Source organism: Nicotiana tomentosiformis, chromosome 7 (genome assembly GCF_000390325.3).
Source record: "Nicotiana tomentosiformis chromosome 7, ASM39032v3, whole genome shotgun sequence".
Classification (NCBI taxonomy): domain Eukaryota; kingdom Viridiplantae; phylum Streptophyta; class Magnoliopsida; order Solanales; family Solanaceae; genus Nicotiana; species Nicotiana tomentosiformis.
Genome location: NC_090818.1, coordinates 42542325 through 42566186, shown reverse-complemented (window position 1 = coordinate 42566186; position 23862 = coordinate 42542325). Strand labels below are relative to the sequence as shown.

The 23862-nt window shown below is 40.0% G+C and overlaps 1 protein-coding gene across 1 annotated transcript; it reads right to left on the bottom strand.

The window, feature by feature from the left end:
- Positions 1-14751: 14751 nt before the first annotated feature.
- Positions 14752-15297, bottom strand: LOC138895531 (uncharacterized). The gene has a single exon (XM_070180231.1). It carries the CDS (start codon positions 15295-15297, stop codon positions 14752-14754), a length of 546 nt encoding a protein of 181 aa, XP_070036332.1.
- Between the last annotated feature and the right edge of the window lie 8565 nt (positions 15298-23862).

Genomic DNA, 23862 nt, shown 5'->3' with positions numbered 1-23862 from the left:
TCCGGTGGAGATAGGTGAACCATGTACGAGGTACATGCATTCCACTGAAGAGGAAAATAAGGAAGAGTTACAGGTAAATTTAGTTTTGTTAGAAGAAAGGAGAGAAGCAACATTAATTCGATTGGCGGCTCAAAAACAGATGATTGAACGATATTATAACAGAAAAGCTAATTTGAGGTACTTCAATATTGAGGAAAGAGAATATTGATTCAATACGAATGCCACTAGTACGGATGAGACTCAACAAAAGTGGTAGATGCATGAAAATTGATCCCAAATTGGGAAGGCCCATATAGGGTTCGAGGCATCGCTGGAAAAGGAGCATACGAGTTGGAAACCATGGATAACAAGGTATTGCCGTCAAACTGGAATGCAGTCCATTTGAAGAAGTATTACTTCTAAATGAAGAAAATACCCACAGTCGGGTATCATGCAAGTTTGATTTTATTTTGTTTTTTATAATTTACATAACCATTTTAGATGATAGGAAAAAAGCTGACCCGTACCAAATGATGATATTAAAATTGAAAGACATGCGGAATACTGAATTATTCCCGGTCTAGGTTATAACTCTTTTGATGGGAAAAGGGTTATGCAGTCATCATCTAAGAAATTATCTCCGAGTCCCGTTTGTATTTCCCTTTTCAGGGAAATGACCAAAACAAAGGAGTGATCCAGTGTTCGAGATTTTATACTTCAAAGCTCCAACACTGGGGGGACTATGCATATTGAAGTAAGGAAAACGAACTAAGGGCATAGTTCATCCTGAATCAAAACCTTGAAGAAACTCTTGAAAACGTTTCAAAGGAGTTCGAACTCGCAAAAGGATGCAAGATATTTTCACGTGTTTCTAGGTTAAAGCCATAAATTTAGTCATGAGAGAATAGACCCGAATTTGTTAACTTGCTACAATAAAAGCAGTTATGAATGTATTGTATGAACAATTATAAAAATGATGTACGAAATTTATTTATTTGAAAGTGCAAAACATAAAACTTCTCAAATTATTTCTCTTTTCGTATCTACTTCATGTTTCATATATTTGCACCAATATGAAGATGAGATGTCATCTTCATCAGTGTCGTTAATATAAAATATCCCTCTTTTATAAAAACCCATGTATATCAAAGTCATGGTTTATTAAAGCATTTTTAAGTATAGTAGAAAGCTCAAATATTAAAAGGACAAAAGGCATAATATGTGGAAAAAACAATAAAGATATTTATATCATAACCCCAAAGAACAGGGGCAGTATTTATGTCATAACCCCAAACCGAAAGGGGCAACAAAACCTTCCAAAAAAATGTTGTCCAATAAATATAAGGGAGTTCCAAGCAAAAACCAACAAACAAATAATTTCAACAAAAAGTCTGGAAAAGGGGAAAAGCTAAGGAGCATTATCAATGGGAGAAGAACGATCAACTTGGGGAGAAGAGGGTTGAACATCAGCTTCACCAGGAACAAGTCCATCTCCATCACTATTAGAACCTTCGTCTTCAGGTGTGGAAAAGCTTTGCCGTTGCTGAGTCTGTTCAATTATTTCTCTAGCCTTAGATATCTCAGTGTTAAGGTCACAAAATTTATGGTTGGCTTCAGTTAAAGTCTCGAGGTTAGTGTTCAAAAAATCTCAGCTAACATCCAGCGATGACTTATCCTCGAGGGCTTCATAGTCCTTCTCTCACTAATCAATTTCAACCCCCAGCTCTTCTTTTTATGCTTCCGAGGCTTCATAAGCTATCTTCAAAGGAGCAAGAGAACTTTCCAGGAACTGAATTTTATCTATAGAGGTGCGGAGATCTTCTTAAGCTTGGGTAAGCGTTTGAATCAATTCACCCGCGTAAACCTCTTTTTGATTAAAGAGCTCTTTCAAACTCCTTATCTCTTCTGTAGCCTTGGAAAGATGATCAGCAAAAGAGGATTTCAGTCTATCCTTATCCTAATCAATTTGACTAGAAGAAGCTTTTAGAATCGCTAATTCAGTGAATATCATTCTCATTTGCTGTTCCAAAGCTTCTTTCTCTTCTGCAAGAACGTCCTCTTCCAAATGAAGACCTTTAAATTTTTCTCTCCAGTTATCAGCCAAGAGTTGCTGATCAGTCCAAGAGACCCTTTTCATAAGCTTAGTGTTTGTCAAATTAATCTACAAAAAAGAAGGAGAGATACGAATGAGGAAAAGGAAGGAAGAAAATGTAAGTAAATTTATACCTTGAGATAAGAATGAACAATGTCATTCATTAAGGTCAAGGAACTATTGTCACGACCCAACTCTATGTCAGGCCGTGATAACGTTCAGCACAATTGCTGGACAAGCCAACAATGAACAACTTAGTTATTTTCCATTTTTGTTTATTATGAAATTCCAACATTTTGCTTTACTTATATTCAATGCGTTTGATAAATAAAAGATTTTTAAGGCAGACAAACAGAAACATCTAAAAGCAATTATAATTATTGAATTACAACCTAAAAATCAAAGTCTACTAACATGTGCCAAGATCTGGTGTCACAAGTATGTGGGAAACTAGTAAAATATACAAAAGATGACTATCCTACTGTCTGAAACAGAATAGACAGATAAAAACAAAAGTGAAACTCCAGCATGCTGCTGAACGGCTCAGAAGGGGGGAGCTCACCGTGAAGTCTCGGTCCAAGATCAAGTATACGCGCCGGGCGGGTAACTAGATGCACCTGCCTCGGATCCTGTACAATTAAGTACAAAAGCGTAATATGAGTACATAAACAATATGTACCCAGTAAGTATCCTGCCTAACCTCGAAGAAGTAGTGACGAGGGGTCGGCTTGACACCTATTAGGGTCAATAATAATGCAATTAAAGTATTATACTAAGCATGTATATCATGAATAATTCTGACAGTTCAATAACATGAAGAGATAAGTCCTTCTTTCATAATTAAAATTTCAGATTTTCGTAATATCATTTAACAACTTACATTTCCAGGCACTTAAGCAATATAAATCATGGGAAATTTCCAAATAATTGGCATGCGCAATTATGCTGAGGTCGTACGGCCCGATCGAACAGAATATTTAAACCGTGCACTGCCGGAGAGTCGAACGATGCGAACCAAAGATGCATCTATTTACTACTGAGGCGCTCGCCCCGATCCACAAATAGCAATTTATTTTTCAAGAAAACACAAGTTTCTCATTTGCAGTCAAGTATCTCATACAAACCTTCAAGTACGTGAATTTAACCTTATAAAATTCTATTAGCAATTTCCATGATGACTAAGTGATTATATTAGCACGAAAGGGCACAAATATTTCCAAGTATAGCATGATACGGGTCCTAAACTACCTGGACAATAGCATAATAGTAGCTACGTATGGACTCTCATCACCTCGTACGTACGTAGTCCCCACAATTAGGTACATCATTTATTTAATTCACCTATGAGGTTACTTCCCTCTTACAAGGTTAGAAAGGAAACTTACCTCGTCTCAAAGCATACTTTCCAATTCAAGAATGCGCTCAAACCTCCAAATTTGACGCCAAACGACTCACAGCTAGTCAAATATTACATAAACTAATCAATCTATGCTAAAAAATTCATAATTCCACCATTTAAGTGATTACCCAACCTAAATTGTAAGATTTCCTAAAATTCACCCCCGAGCCCACATGCTCGGATTCCGGAAATTTTTAAAGGAAGTCGTTACCCATAACCTTAGGAACATAAATATATGATTTTTACTAAATTTCATAACAAATTTCGTGGTTAAATCTCATTTTAATCAAAAACCTAGGTTTTTTTCATCTAAACCCGAAATTTTCACTAATTTACATGTTATAATCTACCCATAAACATTGAATATAACTCACATTTGATAGGGATTACTTACCTCAACTAGTTTATAGAACTTCTCTCTCTAACCAGCTCCAAAAACGCCCCCAAGAAGAGTAAGAAGTGAGGAAAATGCTCAAACCCCGATTTGAAACCTCACTGCCCTTCAACGATTTCCGCACCTGTGGTTCACTTGGCGCACCTGCGATTTTGCTTTTGCGGACTAACTCGCGCAGGTGCGAACCCAAGCCAGGCTGCCTAATTTTGCTTCTGCGCCCAAGTGATCGCACCTGCGGTCACGCATCAGCAACCATCGAAGCGCACCTGCGACACTGCCCGCTCCTGCGATTCCTGCCTTCGCATCTGCGCATTCGCAAGTGCGGTCCTTCTTTTGCTTCTGCGATGGCTGGGAAGCCTATGCTGGGGCGCATCTACGATATGTGGCTCGCACCTGCGAGCTCGCACATGCGGCGGTCCAAGCGCATGCGTGATTATGACAGTAGTTGGAGCTTCAGCTTTGGCTTCCAAATTCTAACTTGGTCCAAGACTCGACCCACTGGAAGAAGCCTGAATAGCCGGTGGGCGGTATGAACTCTCCGACATGGCACTAAAATAGGAGCTGGAAGAACCCTGGTGACCTGAGTACCCAATGGAAGAACCCTGGGTGGCTGGTGGGCGGTAAGAACTCTCTAGCATGGCACTGAAATAAGGGCGCGCTGGAGCACCTCGAGGAGGTGGTGGTGATGAATATGGGGCCCTGCTAGGCTGACCCCTCCCAAACTGACCTCTGCCCCTAGCCGGGGCACCTCCAAACTCTCCAGAGTAACGGGCCCTCTTGTCCTACTGCATCTGCTCTCTCCCTCTCTGATGGTAGCCCTCAATCCTCCGAGCAATCTCCACTACCAGCTGATAAGAAGTCCTCATATCCACCTCTTGGGCCATATTGGCCCTAATACCGGAATTCAGCCACGCGACAAACCTCTGCACTCTCTCTGCATCCGTAGGAAGTATCATAAGTGCATGGCGAGACAACTCATAAAACCTCGCCTCATAGTCGGTCACTGACATCTGACCCTGATCAAGCTGCTCAAACTGATACCGCTATTCTTCCCTCTCAAAGGGTGGAATATACCTATCCATGAAAAGCTGTGTGAACTAGCTCCAAGTCATGGGAGGAGAACCCACTAGTCTGCCAAGAAGATAAGACTGCCACCATCTACGGGCCATACCCTCCAGCTGAAAAGTAGTGAAGTCAACCCCATGAGACTCCAGTATCCTCATGTTGGGCAGTCTGTCCCTGCACCTATCAATGAAATCCTGGGCATCCTCATGGCGCTCGCCTCCGAAGACAGGAGGGTGTAACCTAGTCCATCTTTCCAGCAACTTCTGCGGATCGCCGTCCGCAGTCGGTCGAGACTCAGGTGCAGCCGTCGAAATTGGTTGGGCTACATCCACGAGTAGTGCACCCGGAGTCTGATATACTGCAACTGCATGCCCGAGAACCTAAGTAGTAGGGGTATTTGCTCCCCCTCCTTCCTGAGATGTGGCTGGGTCCGCTGGAAATAAACCAACCTGAGTCATAGTGTCCATGAACCGCATCATACGGCCCATGACCTCATAAAAGCCTGGTTTTGTCATCAAATCTACTGTGGCTGGCTCTTCGGCAGGCACCTCGCCCTACTCCTGAATAATGGGATCCTCCGGTGGTGCTACTGGGGCAGCTCTAGGACGCCCTCGTTCCCTACCTTGGGTCGGTGCCCTCCCCCGGCCTCTGCCTCGGCCTCTAGCAATGGGGGGAGCAGCTCCTTCCGGGTCTGGAACGTCCGTTGTACGCGTCCTCACCATTTGTGAGAGAATAGAAGAAAGAAAACTTAGTGTGCCATCAATTGCACGATAGGAGATGAATAAAGAGTAGTTTTCCTAACACCTCATAGCCTCTCGAAGATAAGTAAGAACGTCTCTGCACCGATCCGTAAGACTCTACTAGGCCTGACCATAACATCTGAGACCTATGTGAACCTAGTGCTCTGATACCATGTTGTCACGACCCAACTCCATATCAGGTCGTGATGGTGTCTCGAAAAGCCAACAATGAATAACTTAGTTATTTCCCATTTTTGGTTATTAAGAAATTCCAACATTTAGCTTTACTTATATTCAACGCGTTTGATAAATAAATGATTTTTAAGGCAGACAAACAGAAACATCATAAAGCAGCTATAATTATTGAATTACAACCCAAAAAACAAAGTCTAATAACACGTGCTAAGATCTGGTGTCACAAGTGTGTGGGAAACTAGTAGAATATACAAAAGATGACTATCCTACTGTCTGAAATAGAATAGACAGATAAAAACAAAAGAGAAACTCCAGCATGCTGTTGAATGACTCAGAAGGGGCAGCTCACCTTGAAGTCTCGGTCCAAGATCAGGTATGCGCGCCAGGCGGGTAACTAGATGCACCAGCCTCGGATTCTGTACAATTCAATACAGAAGCGTAGTATGAGTACATAAACAATATGTACCCAGTGAGTATCCCACCTAATCTCGAAGAAGTAGTGACGAGAGGTCGGCTTGACACCTACTAAGGCCAATAATAATATAATTAAAGTATTATACTAAGCATGGATATCATGAATAATTCTGACAGTTCAATAACAGTAAGAGATAAGTCCTTCTTTCATAATTAAAATTTAGATTTCCGTAATATCATTTAAGAACTTACATTTCCAGGCACATAAGCAAAATAAATCATGGGAAATTTCCAAATAATTAGCATGCGCAATTATGCCGAGTTCGTATGGCCCGATCGAACAAAATATTTAAACTGTTCACTGCCGGAGGGTCGAACGACGCGAACCATAGATGCATCTATTTACTACCGAGGCGCTCGACTCGATCCACAAATAGCAATTTATTTTTCAAGAAAACACAAGTTTCTCATTTGCAGTCAAGTATCTTATACAAACCTTCAAGTACGTGAATTTAACCTTATAAAATTCTTTTACCTATTTCCATGATGACTAAGTGATTATATTAGCACGTAAAGGGAAAACACATTTCCAAGTATAACATGATACGGGTCCTAAACTACTCAGACAATAGCATAATAGTATCTACCTACGGACTCTCATCACCTCGTACGTACGTAGTCCCCACAATTAGGTACAATCATTTATTTAATTCACATATGAGGTTAATTCCCTCTTACAAGGTTAGAAAGAAAACTTACCTCGTCTCAAAGCTTACTTCCAAATTCAAGAACGCGCTCAAACCTCCAAATTTGATGCCAAACGACTTGAAACTAGTCAAACATTACATAAACTAATCAATCTATGCTCAAAAATTCATTATTCCACCATTTAAGTGATTACCCAACCCAAATTGCAAGATTTCCTAAAATTTACCCACGGGCCCACATGCTCGGATTCTGGAAATTTTTAAAGGAAGTCGTTACCCATAACCTTAGAAACATAAATATATGATTTTTACTAAACTTCATAACAAATTTTGTGGTTAAAACTCATTTTTATCAAAAGCTAAGGTTTTTTCATCTAAACCCGTAATTTTCACTAATTTACATGTTATAATCTACCCATAAAGCTTGTATCTAACTCACATTTGATAGGGATTACTTACCTCAACTAGTTGATGGAAATTCTCTCTCTAACCAGCTCCAAAATTGCTCCCAAGAAGTGTAAGAAGTGAGCAAAATGCTCAAACCCTGATTTAAAACCTCACTGCCCTTCAGCGATTTCTGCACCTGCGGTTCACTTGACGCACCTGCGATTCCGCTTCTGCGGACCAACTCGCACAGTTGCGGACCCAAGCCTGGCTTCCTAATCTCGCTTCTGCGCCTAGGTGATCGCACCTGCGGTCGCGCATCAGCAACCATCAAGGCGCACCTGCGACACTACCCGCTCCTGCGATGCCTGCCTTCGCACCTGCGTATTCGATTCCCCAAAAATGCTACAGACTCTAGCTAGAACTCACATTTGGAGAACTTAGCATATAGCTTTTGTTCGCGGCGGTGAGACACATTTAATTGGGCCAAGCAACCAATATCGCATTTTACACTTCTTGGCCTTCGGATGAGGTATGTAATTTTGTCTCTCTGGCACGACGAATTCAAGAATGTAAGCACCCCGTTCCTCATCCATTGGCTCCTCCAAAGGCTCAGATGACTCGATTTCCATGTCATCATCCAAACACAATTTTGAAAAATGTATGGAATGAGGACCAATACACTCTAACTTTAGAATTGTATTACTCTTTACATCCTCATATGTACACACACTAGAGTCTTCACATATAATATTATCTACTTCCTCACATGACTCTAGAGTGCTTTTCTCGACATGGACATCATCAATACAAGTATGGACAAATGATTTACTCTCCCCTTTTAGCTCCTCAATTTGGCGTATAAGCTCATTTTCAGCTTCACACAACTCAGAACTATTTTGTTGGGCGTTAGACGCATCAACCTTTGCAATTAATTTAGCTCCCAAGTCGTGAATATCAGTGCCAAAATTTTCAATCTCCTGTCCCAGTTCAGCTCTTCCTTCTATAAAGTGTCTCGTCCTATCAGTAATTTCCTCACGTTGAGCCTCATATGTTTCTAACTTTTTAGCTTGTTCCACTAGCCATGTTTGGCTCAAAATCTCCACTTTTTCAAAATTTTCCTTTTCTTGAAACTCGCTCTCTTCATTCAATTCTTCCATATTAGCCTTCATTCTTGTGATTGTTGCCGTCATTCTTTTCATATCTTTTTTGAGTTCATCATGTTGCTCTGCTACTTGCCTCATAATATACCTAATATATGCATCATGTTCCATATCCTGCACTTCATTGCCCCTATCAAACTCACAAACATTGTTAGAAATCATAATAAGGGCTCTGAGAAGGATGAAAAGAATTAGGACAACCATCCCAATGGCTATCTTGACCACCACACATATTACAAATATTCCACTTGAAGGATTGAGATTGTGCGCACAACTCGCTCCCGGGAGCATTCTGACAATTTTTCCACCAGTGGGGTCCTTCGCAATATGGACAGGGATCATCAAAATAAGAATAACCATCATTCGAATAATTCTCATTCCAAGATGCCATGCTAAAATATAAAAAAAAATACTAACTAAACTAAAGAAAGAATAGAAAAACAAATGTCTAATCTAGAAAAATAGCTAATTTCTAAGTCCCCGGCAACGGCGCCAAAAACTTGTTGCGGCCAAACGCACACGCAAGTATACGCGGTCGTCAAGTAATAAAGTGACTAAAAGTCGGATGTCGAACCCACGAGGACTTGTGATTAACTATTAACTAAATTAGACTATCCTAATTATCTAGACAAGAATTAAACCTAAAAATATTTGATTCTAGACTAATTAAAATATATATATAAATAATGAACTTTGAACAGAGAAAGAGCAGATTTTTATGATATTAATGTAATGAAAACGATCTAGGGTTATGGGCTATCTAACAATCCTATTGTATTCGTCAATTGAATCGACCAACTAATTTATCTAGCTTATTGGTTGACAGAGTTAATATTGCTCATAAGAATCTGTCGAGTTCTTACTCGCCTATTCAATCTAACCTAACGCCTATATGTCTATGAAGTTAGAATCAACAAGAACGCATTTATAATTCCTGTAAATCAACCAAGCAAGGCAATTAGGTATATGTCTATCCTAACCACAAATCTGTTCCCCGATGCCCGAGTTCAAGAACTTGCTCTACTCAATCCTATATGCAATCTAGAATTCCCATTTTCGAGTTCAATTCTAGATTCGTAGATAGTATTCAATTGGTGATCAAGCAATTAAATAATTAAGTGCAAGATTAAATAAATAAACCCATATGATAAATCAAGAAGGCAAAATCAATATCAGAATAACAATAGTCATGAATGAACCACAACCCTAGAACGTGAAGTTTAGCTCCACATAGACATGGTAGCCAAATAACAAATCATACAAAGAAACATAAAAATTACTAAGTTTTGTGGGAGAAAGATGGAACTTGATGAATTCCGGCCTCCACGGCGGCTCTGTGCTTGTGTTTTTCTCTCAAAAACGTCCTCCTCTCTCCAAAATAGGTTTAGGACCCCTTTTATACAAGTTGGGACCGTGTAGGACCGAAATAACCAAGTCCCAGTCGAAATAGGACACTTTCCCGTCTTGAGCGTCCAGGGCAGCGTGGGGCGCTGGCCCTGGCGCTCAAATTTCTTGGCTACTGTAAATTGCGCCACAGCGAGCGCCCCATGCTCGTTGTGGCCCTCAAATTTCACTTTTTGCGTTTTTGTCCCGATTTCGCTCCAATTCGCGCCCTTTCGTCCCAAATTGCATCCGAATGATCCCTACACATAGAAATACCAAAATTTAGCACAAATAATCATATTAAACATCTCAAATCGTCGAGACATGAGCAAAATGTGAGGCGATATATATATCAAAATATGCATACATTAAGCCAATTATCACAGCACGTACCACGGGATCAAAACAGTGAAGCCGATGCTCTAGCTAACTTGGGTTCATCGGTTGATGACAATGAATTCAGCTCGGGAATGGTCGTATAACTCAAGAAATCAGTAGTGTAAGAAGGTCATGCCTAGATAAACTCAACGAGTTTAACTCCAAATGTGAGTTAATGTTATGTAACATTTATTTTGGTTTAATAACAAAATTGTCATAAAGACAGTAACTTCAAACCTTCTGAAAAGTTGTATCTTTTCACAAACGAAGTCACAAAAGTTAAGAAATTGTCATATGAATGAATGTGAACCATTTATGAAGTAGTAACCTCATTCTCCCACTCTGCATATATATAAAATCTAGAAATGTTACAACAAATTAATGGTGGAGAGGTATGATAATTAACCACGGATTAATTGTAGATTAGAAGTGTTTTTTGTTCTTTGCATTATCAAATTAGAGTAACGCCTAAAGAGGAATAATACCAACAATCCCCCACTAATGCAAAGATAAAGAAAAAGAATAATTCCTGGGCAAAAGGAAGGAATATGTACTTAAGTGTCAATATCTTTTGATTTGAATTGACACGTAGTGAAATGAGGCAATGACTAATATCCACAAAGTAAAGTACTCTTGAACTGAATGGACATGAGTTGAGACCCTCAATACGCATACTATATCCTTAATTTTATGCAAACTCCGCGATACTAATAAAGTGCTTTTATGGTCATGCACACACCTTGGGTCTCACGAGTGTTCTAGAAAGACATCCCAATCCTTTCATAAAAGGCGACCGCACCTTTACACTCACGTAGGTGATTCCATCAAGTCTATCAACATATAGACCACCTTAAGGCTATGGAATCATTAAGAGTAAAATAGGCTCAACCTTATAAAGCACTACCACACGTCATAGGGATAGAAAATATAGTGCATATTAAAGTCTCATGTGGCTTCATTTGACCACGAACGGGTATCCACTATACTTCCTCAATCCATGGGATAATCCATGGGCGTTTGCCAAACCCTTGGTTAAAGGTTCCACCAAATTTCTTTTGGACCTTACATATTTCTAGGAAATAACACTATGTTTTAATAATTGTTTCACCGCACCATGTCTAATGCGAATATATCTTCTTTTCCCATTGTACACACTATTCTTGATAATTCCAATTGCCGCTTGTGAGTCACAATGTAAAGACACTGGTGAAGTTTGTCTTCCCCACAAAGGCATGTCTGCTAATAAGTTTCTCAACCATTCAGCTTCTTGCCCTGCTAACTCAAGAGCAATAAATTCGGATTCCATGATCGAATGTGCTATACAAGTCTGTTTTGAAGACTTCCACGAAATAGCACCTGCACCCAAAGTAAACACATAACCACTAGTGGAGCTAACTTCATCATTGTCAGTAACCCAATTTGTATCACAAAATCCTTCTAAAACAGCAGGAAAATTATTAAAATGCAAACACCAATCCATAGTACCTCTCAAATACCTTAGCAAGCGATGAAGAGCATTCCAGTATTCACTACTGGGGTTATGAGTATATCTACTTAATCTACTAACAGCATAAGCATTATCAGGTCGTGTATAATTCATGAGAAACATTACACTACCAATTATCTTAGCATATTCAGTTTGAGAAATACTTATTTCTTTATTCTTTCTCAAGTGTATGCTAGGATCATAAGGAGTTCTCACAGGAGCTACATCAAAACAATCAAACATTTTCAACATTTTCTCAATATAATGAGACTGAGACAATGAAAACCCATTAGCAGTTCTTTTGATTTTAATCCCTAAAATTACATCTGCTTCTTCAAGATCTTTTATTTCAAATTTAGAAGACAACAAATTATTAGTCTCATTTACAATATCCACATTAGGGCCAAATATTAACATGTCATCCACAAACAGACATATAATCACACAATCTGATCCTACCATCTTGGAATAAACACAAGTATCAGATGCATTAACAACAAACCCATTATCTACTAGTGTGCTATTAAACTTTTTATACCATTGCTTAGGTGCCTGTTTAAGACCATATAGAGACTTTCTCAATTTGCATACTTTATTCTCCTGTACTTGGATCATAAAACCCTAAGGTTCAGTCATATAGATCTCTTCCTCTAAATCACCATTTAGACAAGCCGGTTTAACATCAATTTGATGTATCACTAAATTATGAATAGCGGCTAAGGCAACAAGAGTTCTAATAGTTGCTATTTTAGTTACGGGAGAATAAGTATCAAAGTAGTCAACGCCTTTCTTTTGGTTAAAACCCCTAATAATAAGTCTAGCCTTATATTTCTCAATTATACCATCAAGTCTCAATTTATTCTTAAATATCCACTTGCTACTTATGGGTTTACAACTTTTGACAAATCAGACAAGTCCCAAGTGTGATTAGAAACTATAGAGTCTAATTCACTTTTAATGGCTTCTTTCCAAAAATTAGCATCTATTGACCTCGTTGCTTCATCATAAGTCTTAGGGTCTTCTTCTATTAAATAGGTAGATACTAATTCATAATTCAAAAGATCAAGCTCAATATTTTCAGTCAAGAAAGTAGTGATAAAGTCAGGACCAAAGCTAGCTTCAATTCTACGTCTCTAACTCCTTCTAAGTTTATTTTCATGATCATTAGCAGTAATACTAGAAGAAGGCACAATATGAGAATTAACATATATAGATGTAGAAGTATTATTAGGCACATCAGTGGGAACATTATATTTCAATGGAAAGACATGCTCAAAAAATTCTGCATCTCTAGATTCGCAAATAGAATGATCATTCAAAGATAGAAATCTATATGCAGCACTGTTTTGAGCATAACCAATAAAAGCGGCATCAAAAGTCTTAGGTCCTACAATTACTTGTTTAAATTCATGTAGACCAACTTTAGCCAAACACCCCCACACTTTTAGAAATTTCAAGTTAGGGGAAAATCCTTTCCATAACTCATAAGGAGTTTTATCTAACTTCTTTTGAGGAACTCTATTAAGAACATAACATGCAGATAAGACAGATTCCTCCCACATCTTGTTAGATAAACCTGAACTCAAAAGCATAGATTTCATCATTTCTTTAAGAGTTCGATTTTTTTGTTCATCTACACCATTTTGTTGGGGAGTATAGGGAGTACTTACTTCATGTACAATATCATTTTTCTCACAAAAAGCTTCTAGAGTATTAGTACTATATTCACCACCTATATCAGACCCAAGTCTCTTGATTTTCCTGTCTAATTGGTTTTCTACTTCTGCTTTGTATTTTAAAAATATGTTTTCAGACTCATCCTTATACTTAAGAAGATATACCTTAGTGTATCTCGAAAAGTCATTTACAAAAGTGATGTAGTATTTCTTCCCACCCTTACTAACAGTGTTCTTAAAATCAGCTAAGAATGCACTAGTTTAAGCAATTCTGTCTTTCTACTAGTTACTTTTTTAAAAGGCTTTATGGTATATTTTGCTTCTATACAAATATGATACTTAGAAAAATTATCAACATTAATCGCAGGAATTAATTCCATTTTTTCTAAGTCTTTTTATAGAAGCAATATTAATATGACCTAACCTACCATGCCACAAATCAATAGACTCGGCAATATAAGCAGAATTAGAAGTACTTGTATTACTAGTAATCTCTTGAATAAAGGTCAGTACTAATAAACCTCCATTGAGGTAATCCTTCCCAACAAAGTCTCCTCCACGAGAAATAATAATTTTATTAGATTCAAAAACAAGTTTAAGGCCTGCTTTGTTGAGAAGTGCACCAGAAACTAAGTTTTTACGAATTGAGGGAACGTACAGAACATTGTTCAAGGCTAAAGTTTTTCCATAAGTTAACTTAAGAAGAACTTTTTCTTTACCCATAACTCCTGCGGTAGTGGAGTTACCCATGTAAACACACTCGTCATCAGTAGACTCCTCAAAGTCATGGAACAATTCCTTGTTGGAGCAGAGGTGCCTTGAAGCGCCTGTGTCCAGTATCCAATCAGTCTTGTTAGCCATTATATCTGCCTCAACGACCACAGCAACAATCACATCACCACTTTCAGTAAGGTTAGCTTGGGGTGGAGTTTTACCTCCCTGCTTCGAGCTTTGTCTTTGTCTTTGGTTGCACTGGAAAGCCTTGTGACCAATTTTTCCACAGACATAGCAAGGTCCTTTCGACTTTTGAATTTGGCCCTCCGATTTATTGAAGTAATTCTGCTTCTTTACATATCCTTTCTTCTGTTTACCTTTGAACTTGTCTTTCACAAAAGTACTAGTAGATTCCACAAGGTTACCTTTAGAAAAATTAGGAGAGAGAAATTTCATCTTATCCTTAAGTCGTTCTGCCTCCTCATCTTTGAGACAATTTGCTTCCTCAGTCCTCATGTGACTGATCAATTTTTGAAGAGTTAAGTTTTTCTTCTTGTATTTCAGTTGATTCCTATAATCACTCTACGAAGGTGAAAAATTTTCAAACAGAACATTAGCTTGAAGAATCTGACACATCTCCATGCCTTCGTTCAGAACATCAGCAGTCAAATTCTCATACTCGTGAACCTGCTCCATGATTGGCTTATCATCAACCATCAGAAACTTGATCGACTTTCCAACTACATACTTCTTTTTCCCCGTATCATCCACACCATATTTCTTCTCCAAACTATCCCATATGACTTTAGCAGATTTATAATTTATAAACAAATCAAAGAGAGTATTAGTCATATGGTTAAGCAGATGCCCTCGAACAGTTTTATTATCCTTTTCATATTTCTTTTTAGCAGCATCATAAGCAACAACAATAGCATTTATATTAGAACTATCAGCAACATTAGTAGTATTGGAAACAACATGAGCAGGAGGTTCGTTAAACAAAACGAAATCCACTTCTAATTGTTCAAATAAAATTAAAAGTTTCTGGGACCAACGCTTATAATTGTTGTAATCTAAAGGCTCAAGCTTTGACAGGTCAGGAAGTGTTTTGTTCAAAGTGGTAGCCATTAGTCAATATTATATACGAAGTCGCTTTCAAATTGTAAGAAAAATAGTAGATAATATTGACCAAGAATAGAAACAACTTATCGAATAAATACTGTATCGTGGCAAGCCACTGCCTTGAAAGCGATTTTGGTCCGACTGGGTGCAAATCGTTAAGACTGGTCGCTCCCCAAGGTTCCACAGTACTTCCAAACACGTGCACTCGTGGCTGGAAGTTTGGAGTTTGCAAAAAAAGAATTGCCCAGGCAAAATAGGAAGAAGAATAGTTTTTTGAGAGGATGAGAGAATAATGTTTTTGGTTGGTGTTTTAGTTCACAAATGATGATGTTTATATAGGCAAATCATTTACGTTTTCTTCCATCAGAAAATCGTAAGAGGCCAAATGTGAGTTAATGTTATGTAACATTTATTTTGGTTTAATAACAAAATTGTCATAAAGACAGTAACTTCAAACCTTCTGAAAAGTTATATCTTTTCACAAACGAAGTCACAAAAGTTAAGAAATTGTCATATGAATGAATGTGAACCATTTATGAAGTAGTAACTTCATTCTCACACTCCACATATACATAAAATCTAGAAATGTTATAACAAATTAATGGTGGAGAGGTAAGACAATTAACCACGGATTAATTATAGATTAGAAGTGTTCTTTGTTCTTTGCATTATCAAATTAGAGTAACGCCTAAAGAGGAATAATACCAACAATAGGCACCCCAAAACCCGATGTCACAAGTGTATGAGCATCAACTAGGAATAAATAAAATACAGCATCTGTCCGGAATACAAATTTGGACAGGAGAAATATAAATACTCTGAATGAGACTCTGCCGGCTGTGGGTCGTAATGTGGAATGCAGCTCATGCAAGTCCATGTATGCATACACGCCACTGCTCTCACAAGGCCACTGGTCACATATGTACCTGCACAAAAATGTGCAGCAAGTGTAGCATGAGTACGTAAGCAACGTGTACCCAGTAAGTATCTAGCCTAACCCCAGAGAAGTAGTGATGAGGGGTCGACATCGACACTCACTAGTGGTCCAACAACATAAGGTACAGTAAAGAGGTAGCAAATATGAGGCAGAGTAAGTAAGTGAAATAGACAAATATAGATCATGTGGTACAAATCCCCTCTCTTTACGAGGAACTCAAGCACTTTATTAGAAATTTTCTCCTTAACCGGAGCATATATATAGGTATAGTGAAACTCATTAAGTGGATACCATAATTCAAATCCGAAATTTATAGATACACTGGCTTTTGGCCAAGGTTTTACGCACCGTTTCATGGGAATGTGATATAGGAAATGCTGAGGCGTACGGCCCGATCCAACATAATAATAAAATTGTTCACTGCCGAGGGTCGAATGGCCCGAACCATATGATAAATCAATTAAACTGCCGAGGCGAACGGCCTGATCCCATTAGAATAAGAAGCTTTGATGGATCCTCGACTAGTCAAATAAGATGCAACCCAATCAAAATATACTCTAATACTCATAATTAATTAATTTATAATAATTTCCAACTCCGCTCGAAAAATCGATAAAGCAAACCCTCGGGCCCACGTGCCCGGATTCCGAAACTTTTAGAAGATAAACACTACCCATAGCATTACCAACTATAATATATAATTTATTCTCAATTTCATGCCCAAATTCGTGATCAAATTTCAAGAATACCAATTTCTAGATTTTTCTTCAAAATCCCAAATTTTTACAAATTGTCGTGCTTGAATCCATGTAAAAATCATGTATTTAACTCACAATGTAAAGAAATCACTTACCCTATTATAGTTGATGAAGATGACACTCCAAAAGTGCTCCAAAATCGGCTCACATGGACGAAATGAAGTGAAAATGAGCCAAAACCCCATTTTATAAAACCTCACTGCCCAGTGATCCTCGCACCTGCGGTGCAATAGCTGCTTCTGCGGCTCTGCACCTATGGAAATTCCATCACGGGTGTGGTTCAAGCTCAGCCCAACGCTCCCGTATTTGCGCTCCATGTAGCGCATCTGCGGTCCATGCGCCGCACCTACACCTTCGCAGGTGCGCCCAAATGTTCCGCACCTACGGTTGCTGACCAGCCTCCTCTCCTTCCCGCCCTGCGACTCGTGGCTCGCACCTGCGGCCCTTTTCACGCAGGTGCGATTGCACCAAGTATTAGCTATCTCAGCATTTCATCCAAGTCCAAACTCGATCAGTTAACCATCCGGAATCCACCCGAAGCCCTCGGGACCTCAACCAAATATACCAACACGTCCCAAAATACATCGCGAACTTAGTCGAGTCTTTAAATCACATCAAATAACACTAAAAATACGAATCACCCTCCAATTCAAACTTAGTGAACTTTGAATCAACTTTTACAATCGATGCCAAAACTTATCAAATCACGTCCGATTGACCTCAAATTTTGTGCACAAGTCATAATTGACATTACAGACCTACTCCAACTTGCGGAATCGGAATCCGACCCCGATATCAAAAAGTCCACTTCCGGTCAAACTTCTCAAAAACCTTCAAAGTTCCAACTTTCGCCAAAAGACCCCGAAATGACCTACGGACCACCAAATCCACATCCGAACGCGCTCCCAATACCACAATCACCATACGGAGCTATTCCCAGACTCAAAAATTCCAGATGGACATCGATAGCATTGAAATGCACTCCAACCCAAATTTATGAAATCCTTCCAAAATGCCAACTTCCACAATAGGCGCCGAAACGTTTTCGGTCATCCAAAACCCGATTCGGACATACGTCCAAGTCCAAAATTATCATACGAACCTGTTGGAACCTTTAAATCTCGATTCCGAGGTCGTTTACTCAAAAATTACCCTTTAGTCAATTCCTCCAACTTAAAGCTTCCGAAATTAGAATTTTCTTTCCAAATTAACTCCGAACTTTCCAAAATTAAATTCTGACCACGCGTACAAGTCATAATACCAGAAGTGAAGCTGCTCAGGGTCTCAAATCGTTGAATGATATGCTAGAGCTCAAAACGACCGGTCGGATCGTTACATTCTCTCCCACTTAAACATACATTAGTCCGCGAACGTGCTAAGAATTGCTCTGGAGTTGTCTAAAATCGATGTTTAACACCTCGTGCATCTACCCATGCTACCACAACCCAGTTGAGCACATTTGCTCGAGCAAACCTGAAAATCCCCCTTTTATCTAGTTAAATAAGCCTTAGAGCCAAATTCCAACATCCGAAATTCTCTACCAGGTCTGTTTCCAACATACGAACACTATATCCATCACTACATGATGTACCAACACATGATTGTATACCCTTACTGAATTCTTACCATGTACCGCAAAATTTACATGACCATAATAACATCCCCTGATAACAACAACAGAAAACCCACGAATCTGATGCTCACAACACACCTCATGACTCATATAAGTCCTGTTCCAACTCTTACAATACTGCCACGACAGAGAAGATGTGTAGAACTAGTAATCACCTGTCGAATCACAATTTATGGAGTCTCTCCTCCCGACAAGAACCGTTACCTCATTCTGGACTGAATAGCAATATTTACTCTTTAATATGCTTCATATAAATCTGATCGCACTGATCCCAGGTCCAATAATCTCGTCTCACCTAGTACAAGCTGCTCAGGCAATAAGCCACCTCAGGCACTACCAAAAGTCTCATTGGATGCCACAATGTGCCAACAATCTATAAATTCTCACATTAACGATAGTACCACAATCTCCATACTTGGTTTTAAATCTTTAATCAATCAAGTGACTACATGTCATACTTATACAATCTTTCCATGGGATACACTCCCACGACCCTCTGCACCAGGTAACAAGTCTGCACATCCATACCACCGGTCACACTAATGTTGTAAAGCAAATCAAAAAGCTGCAAATCAGTACAGAAAGCCTCTTACACAGGACACCGATCTCAGGTGATGCTAAGGACAATACCAGCTTACTCTAAACATCTGAATTCTTCCCTGCTTATCCGAGCTCGTGACATTCTTGTCAAAATCAAACCGCAACCTTGATCCTCAGTTTCCAATTTCCCATGCCGCTCACTGCACCTAACATGCCAATACGTGAGAGTACCAGAATTCCATAATAACCCCTGATCCACTAATAGGATAAACACTTCATCATATAGAAACCTTTTACTTAGCTCATTTCGGAATAACCAATGCAACACGCAACCTAATTCCCAAACCACAGAAAATACAACCTCATGTCGTAATCTAAACTGCCATAACTCTTCCGGAAATCCCTTTACATAACAAAGCCATACGAATCGAATAACTCCCAAATCAACCAAGTTGTGGTGGCGCTCAAGCCCAAGTGTACAACCACAAACTACATGTATAACTCCACGCTGGAGAAGTTGGTCACTGCCATAACCGTGCTGATTCAACCATTACCAACCGAGCCACTCCTTCTAATTTACTCGGGACTTGCCCTAGAAATAATGATAGCTCCATTCAAAACATCATGAACCCAAATCCACACTCATCCTGAGTGACCTTATTTCACGAGACCACGTTGTCTCCGAAACCCACGAACCATCTCATACCCTCTTTATGCGCAAATTCACATCTTCAACTGGTATACCCATTCTGAAAATTCTTCCATGAATCTGAAGTTATTTTCTCTCCTTCCTCCGATGCTGCACCGCAGACTGTAGACAACATAGAATATTCCAAGTCATCTTTTCCATAATCCGCTACCAAAACTCGATACTTAACCATACCACGGACTCGAAATCCTTAGGCACCGTACTTTGAATTTTTGAACCAATTAGAACCATTGTTGAGAGTCACCCACTCTGACTTGTTCTCAATTATGATCAAACTCCAAGGCCCTGCTAGCACATGAACACTTTCTCAAGAAGCAACCGGTTGAATTCCTTTCCTTATACATCGCATCCACACGAAGCATAGACTCTCAGTCTACCCAAGACCTGAACATGAACCGATAAGGCCAAAGATAGCACACATTCCTCAAATCCTTTGCTCAAGTTACCATTGATGTCTTCTTTCCTTAGTCGTAATAACCCATCAATATACCGATAACCAGAAACTGCACAAGTTGACAACTACGCAATCCAATCATAGGCGGTGGGGCTCTCCCACTTAGCTTGAAACTACAATTACATAACCCTAGGACTCGTCAAGGTTCCTCTTTCCTCATTGACATCAGCTAAAAGTCCAACAACGCATTCCAAACTCGAAGTCCTGTTGCATCCAAATAAAATCCATGGTACTGGTCACTGCCCATCACGGTTCCCAAATTGCTCTAAGCTTCCCTCAAGGCGTGTGGCTATCCTACCACGGAACTCATATGCTACTCTGCCACTCTCCTACTTTGGTCAAACCCTCTCCTTTAAGCAGCTCCTCTACTTCTACTTTTCACACTTGACCTCCTAACAATTCAACCACTGTAAGACACATCCCACATGTCCTTCCTCGTCCCTCACTGCCTAATTGTTGCTCCAAACCCAAATCCATCTCTGTAATATCCGAACACATGAGTCGCCACCAACTCCAAACCTCTTAAAAGATCATCTTTCTTGAGCCATCAATACTAGAAGTACCAATTCGATTCCGAAACCGCTACACTCTGTTATCTCTGACAACCGCATATCAGGCACCACTTCACAACACCCTGCCCCGAAGGCAAACTGAAGAAGATCATAACATCGGCGAACCTTAACGCGTTCAACAAGGACGACTACACCACATCACAGATGAAAATTCCACCATGCTCAAAATACCAAGTCTCGTTACTCCATCAACCCAAACACTCGTAGCCCGATTGCCTTTCCTCCGCTGGAAATAAAACACTGAGCCTCTGAATCATGCACTGAGTAAAACCTCTTTTCAAGTCATTCACTGCCTCGACATATAGACAGGCATCCTACCATTACACAATCACGGTGTGATAACAACGCACGAATTATCATAACAATCAATACCAAATCTTAAAACCACAGAAAATACTAATATTAATCTAAAACGACAGGATGACGTTCCGCAAGGCGACGGTAATAGCCCAATCAAACATGTAGGTAGAGACACCCTGCACCACCTCTGTAGTACCATGACAATTCTTCGATTCCTAATCTATAACAAGTGGTTCACGTCACATAAGATTGAATAGGAAAAAAATAAAGGTACAAGCCTCAAAGAATCAATTCGCACGATGAGGAATCAAGAAGGGAAGTGCTCCTAACAGCCTTGTAGCCTCTCGAAGATAAGTACAGACGTCTCTGTACTGACGGCACTTCAAACACAAAAGGGTCTGGACTTAGCATCGTATTGAAACTACCAACAGGCAATGTAGTTACACAATCTAGTAGGACTGTGAAATTGACTAACAACGAGGCTGAATATGAGTCCATGATTACAGGTCTCGAACTAGCCAAACTCTTGGGGGCATAGGTGATCAAATCCAAGTATGACTCCCTCCTCGTGGTGAACCAAGTTAATGGGACGTTCGAGGTCAGAGAAGAACGAATGCAAAGGTGCTTGGATATGTTGCATGTAACATTATATCGGTTCAAAGAATGGACTTTGCAACACGTACCTCGGGATCAAAAGAGTGAGGCTGATGCCCTTGCTAACTCAAGATCATCGGTCGAGGATGACGAGTTTAACTCTGGGGCAGTCATACAACTTATGAGATCGGTTGTGGAAGAAGTTCGTGCCAAGATTACCTCAATGAGCCTAACTTGGGACTGGAGAAATAAATATATAAAATATCAGAAGACCAAAAAACTACCATCGGATACAAGAGAATCGAGGGCGTACAAAGGCAGTCCAATTTAACTTGTCTGAAGATGGAACCCTATTCAGAAGAACATTCGATGGCCTACTCGTGATATGTCTAGGACCAGGGGATGCCAAGTACATTTTGAGGGAAATCAACGAAGGCACCTATGGAAATCACTCAGGAGCCGAATCATTGTTTCGAAAAATAATTAGAGTCGGCTACTACTGGATCGATATGGAAAAGGACGCGAAGGAGTTCGTACGAAAATGTGATGAATGTCAAAGACACACTCCGATGATTTATCAGCCCGGGGAGCTGCTATATTCGGTTTTGTCACCATGTCATTCATGAAGTGGGGAATGGATATTGTTGGCCCATTTCCATGGGCACCCGGTAAGGCTCAATTTATATTATTTATGACTAACTATTTTTCTAAGTGGGTGGAAGCTCAGCCATACGAAAAGGTTAGGGAGAAAGAAGTCATCGATTTCATTTGGGACCACGTCATATGTCGGTTCGGAATGTCGAATTCATCGGCAGCAAAGTAAGCAAGTTTCTCAAAGATCATAATATCAAAAGGATCCTATCGACACCCTACCACCCCAGTAGGAACGGACAAGCAGAATCGACCAACAAAACCATATTCCAAAACCTCAAAGAGAGGTTGACAGACGCCAAAGGAAAATGGAAGGAAATCCTGCCCGAAGTCTTATGGGCATACTGTACGATATCGAAGTCCAGTATCGGGGCCACCCCGTTCTCACTAGTTTACGGCGCCGAAGCTCTAATACCGATAGAAGTCAGAGAACCAAGTCTCAAGTTTCAATATGCAACAAATGAATGAAATGACGAGGCTATGAATACGAGCCTAGATCTATTAGATGAAAGACGTGAAGCAACCCTTGTCCGGTTGGCCGCCCAAAAATAGCAGATCGAGAGATATTACAATCGAAGGGCCAACCTTCGACGATGAGCGACTCTACTTGTACTTAGCAGTCTCGAAAATCGCGGTAAGTGGGGTCCTAGTTCGAGAAGAGCAAGGTACGCAATTTCCTGTTTACTATGTTAGTCGAACTTTAGGTGAGGCCGAGACCCGGTACCTATACTTAGAAAAATTAGCGCTTGCCCTAACAAGTGCCTCTAGGAAATTAAAACCATATTTTCAGTGTCACCCGATCTGTGTGGTGACTACTTATCCCCTTCGCAATATTTTGCATAAGCCCAAACTTTCGGGCCGATTGGCCAAATGGGCCGTCGAGATTAGTGGGTACGATATCGAGTATCGACCCTGAATGACCATCAAGTCTCAAATCTTAGTAGACTTCATGTCCGACTTTACGCTAGCCCTCGTTCCCGAGGTCGAAAAGGAACTATTATTAAAGTTGGGTGCATCATTGAGGGTGTGGACCCTCTTCACAAACGGCGCTTCGAACGTGAAGGGGTTCAGGCTAGGCATCGTTTTGAAGCCACCCATGGGTAATACAATTAGACAAGCTATCAAAACTTCCAAGTTAACTAACAGTGAGGCCGAGTATGAGGCCGTGATTGCAGGTCTCGAGCTAGCTAAAAGTTTAGGAGTCTGCCAGAGAGCCAAGAGACCATGCTAGACCTACGATGGGCCTGAAAATGATCCTCTACTGCTCAGAGGCCCAAGGGACACCAAAGCTATTAATCATGCTCTAGTCTCATCGAGGTTTGGGAGCAGAGCTCATCGAGGCCAAATGTGACTCCCTGCTTTTGGTAAACCAAGTCAGTAGAACCTTCGAGGTTCGAGAAGATCGAATGCAGAGGTGCTTGGA

Coding starts and splice junctions, on each gene's coding strand:
- LOC138895531 (XM_070180231.1), bottom strand. CDS start 15,297: ATGGCTACCACTTTGAACAAAACACTTCCTGACCTGTCAAAGCTTGAG.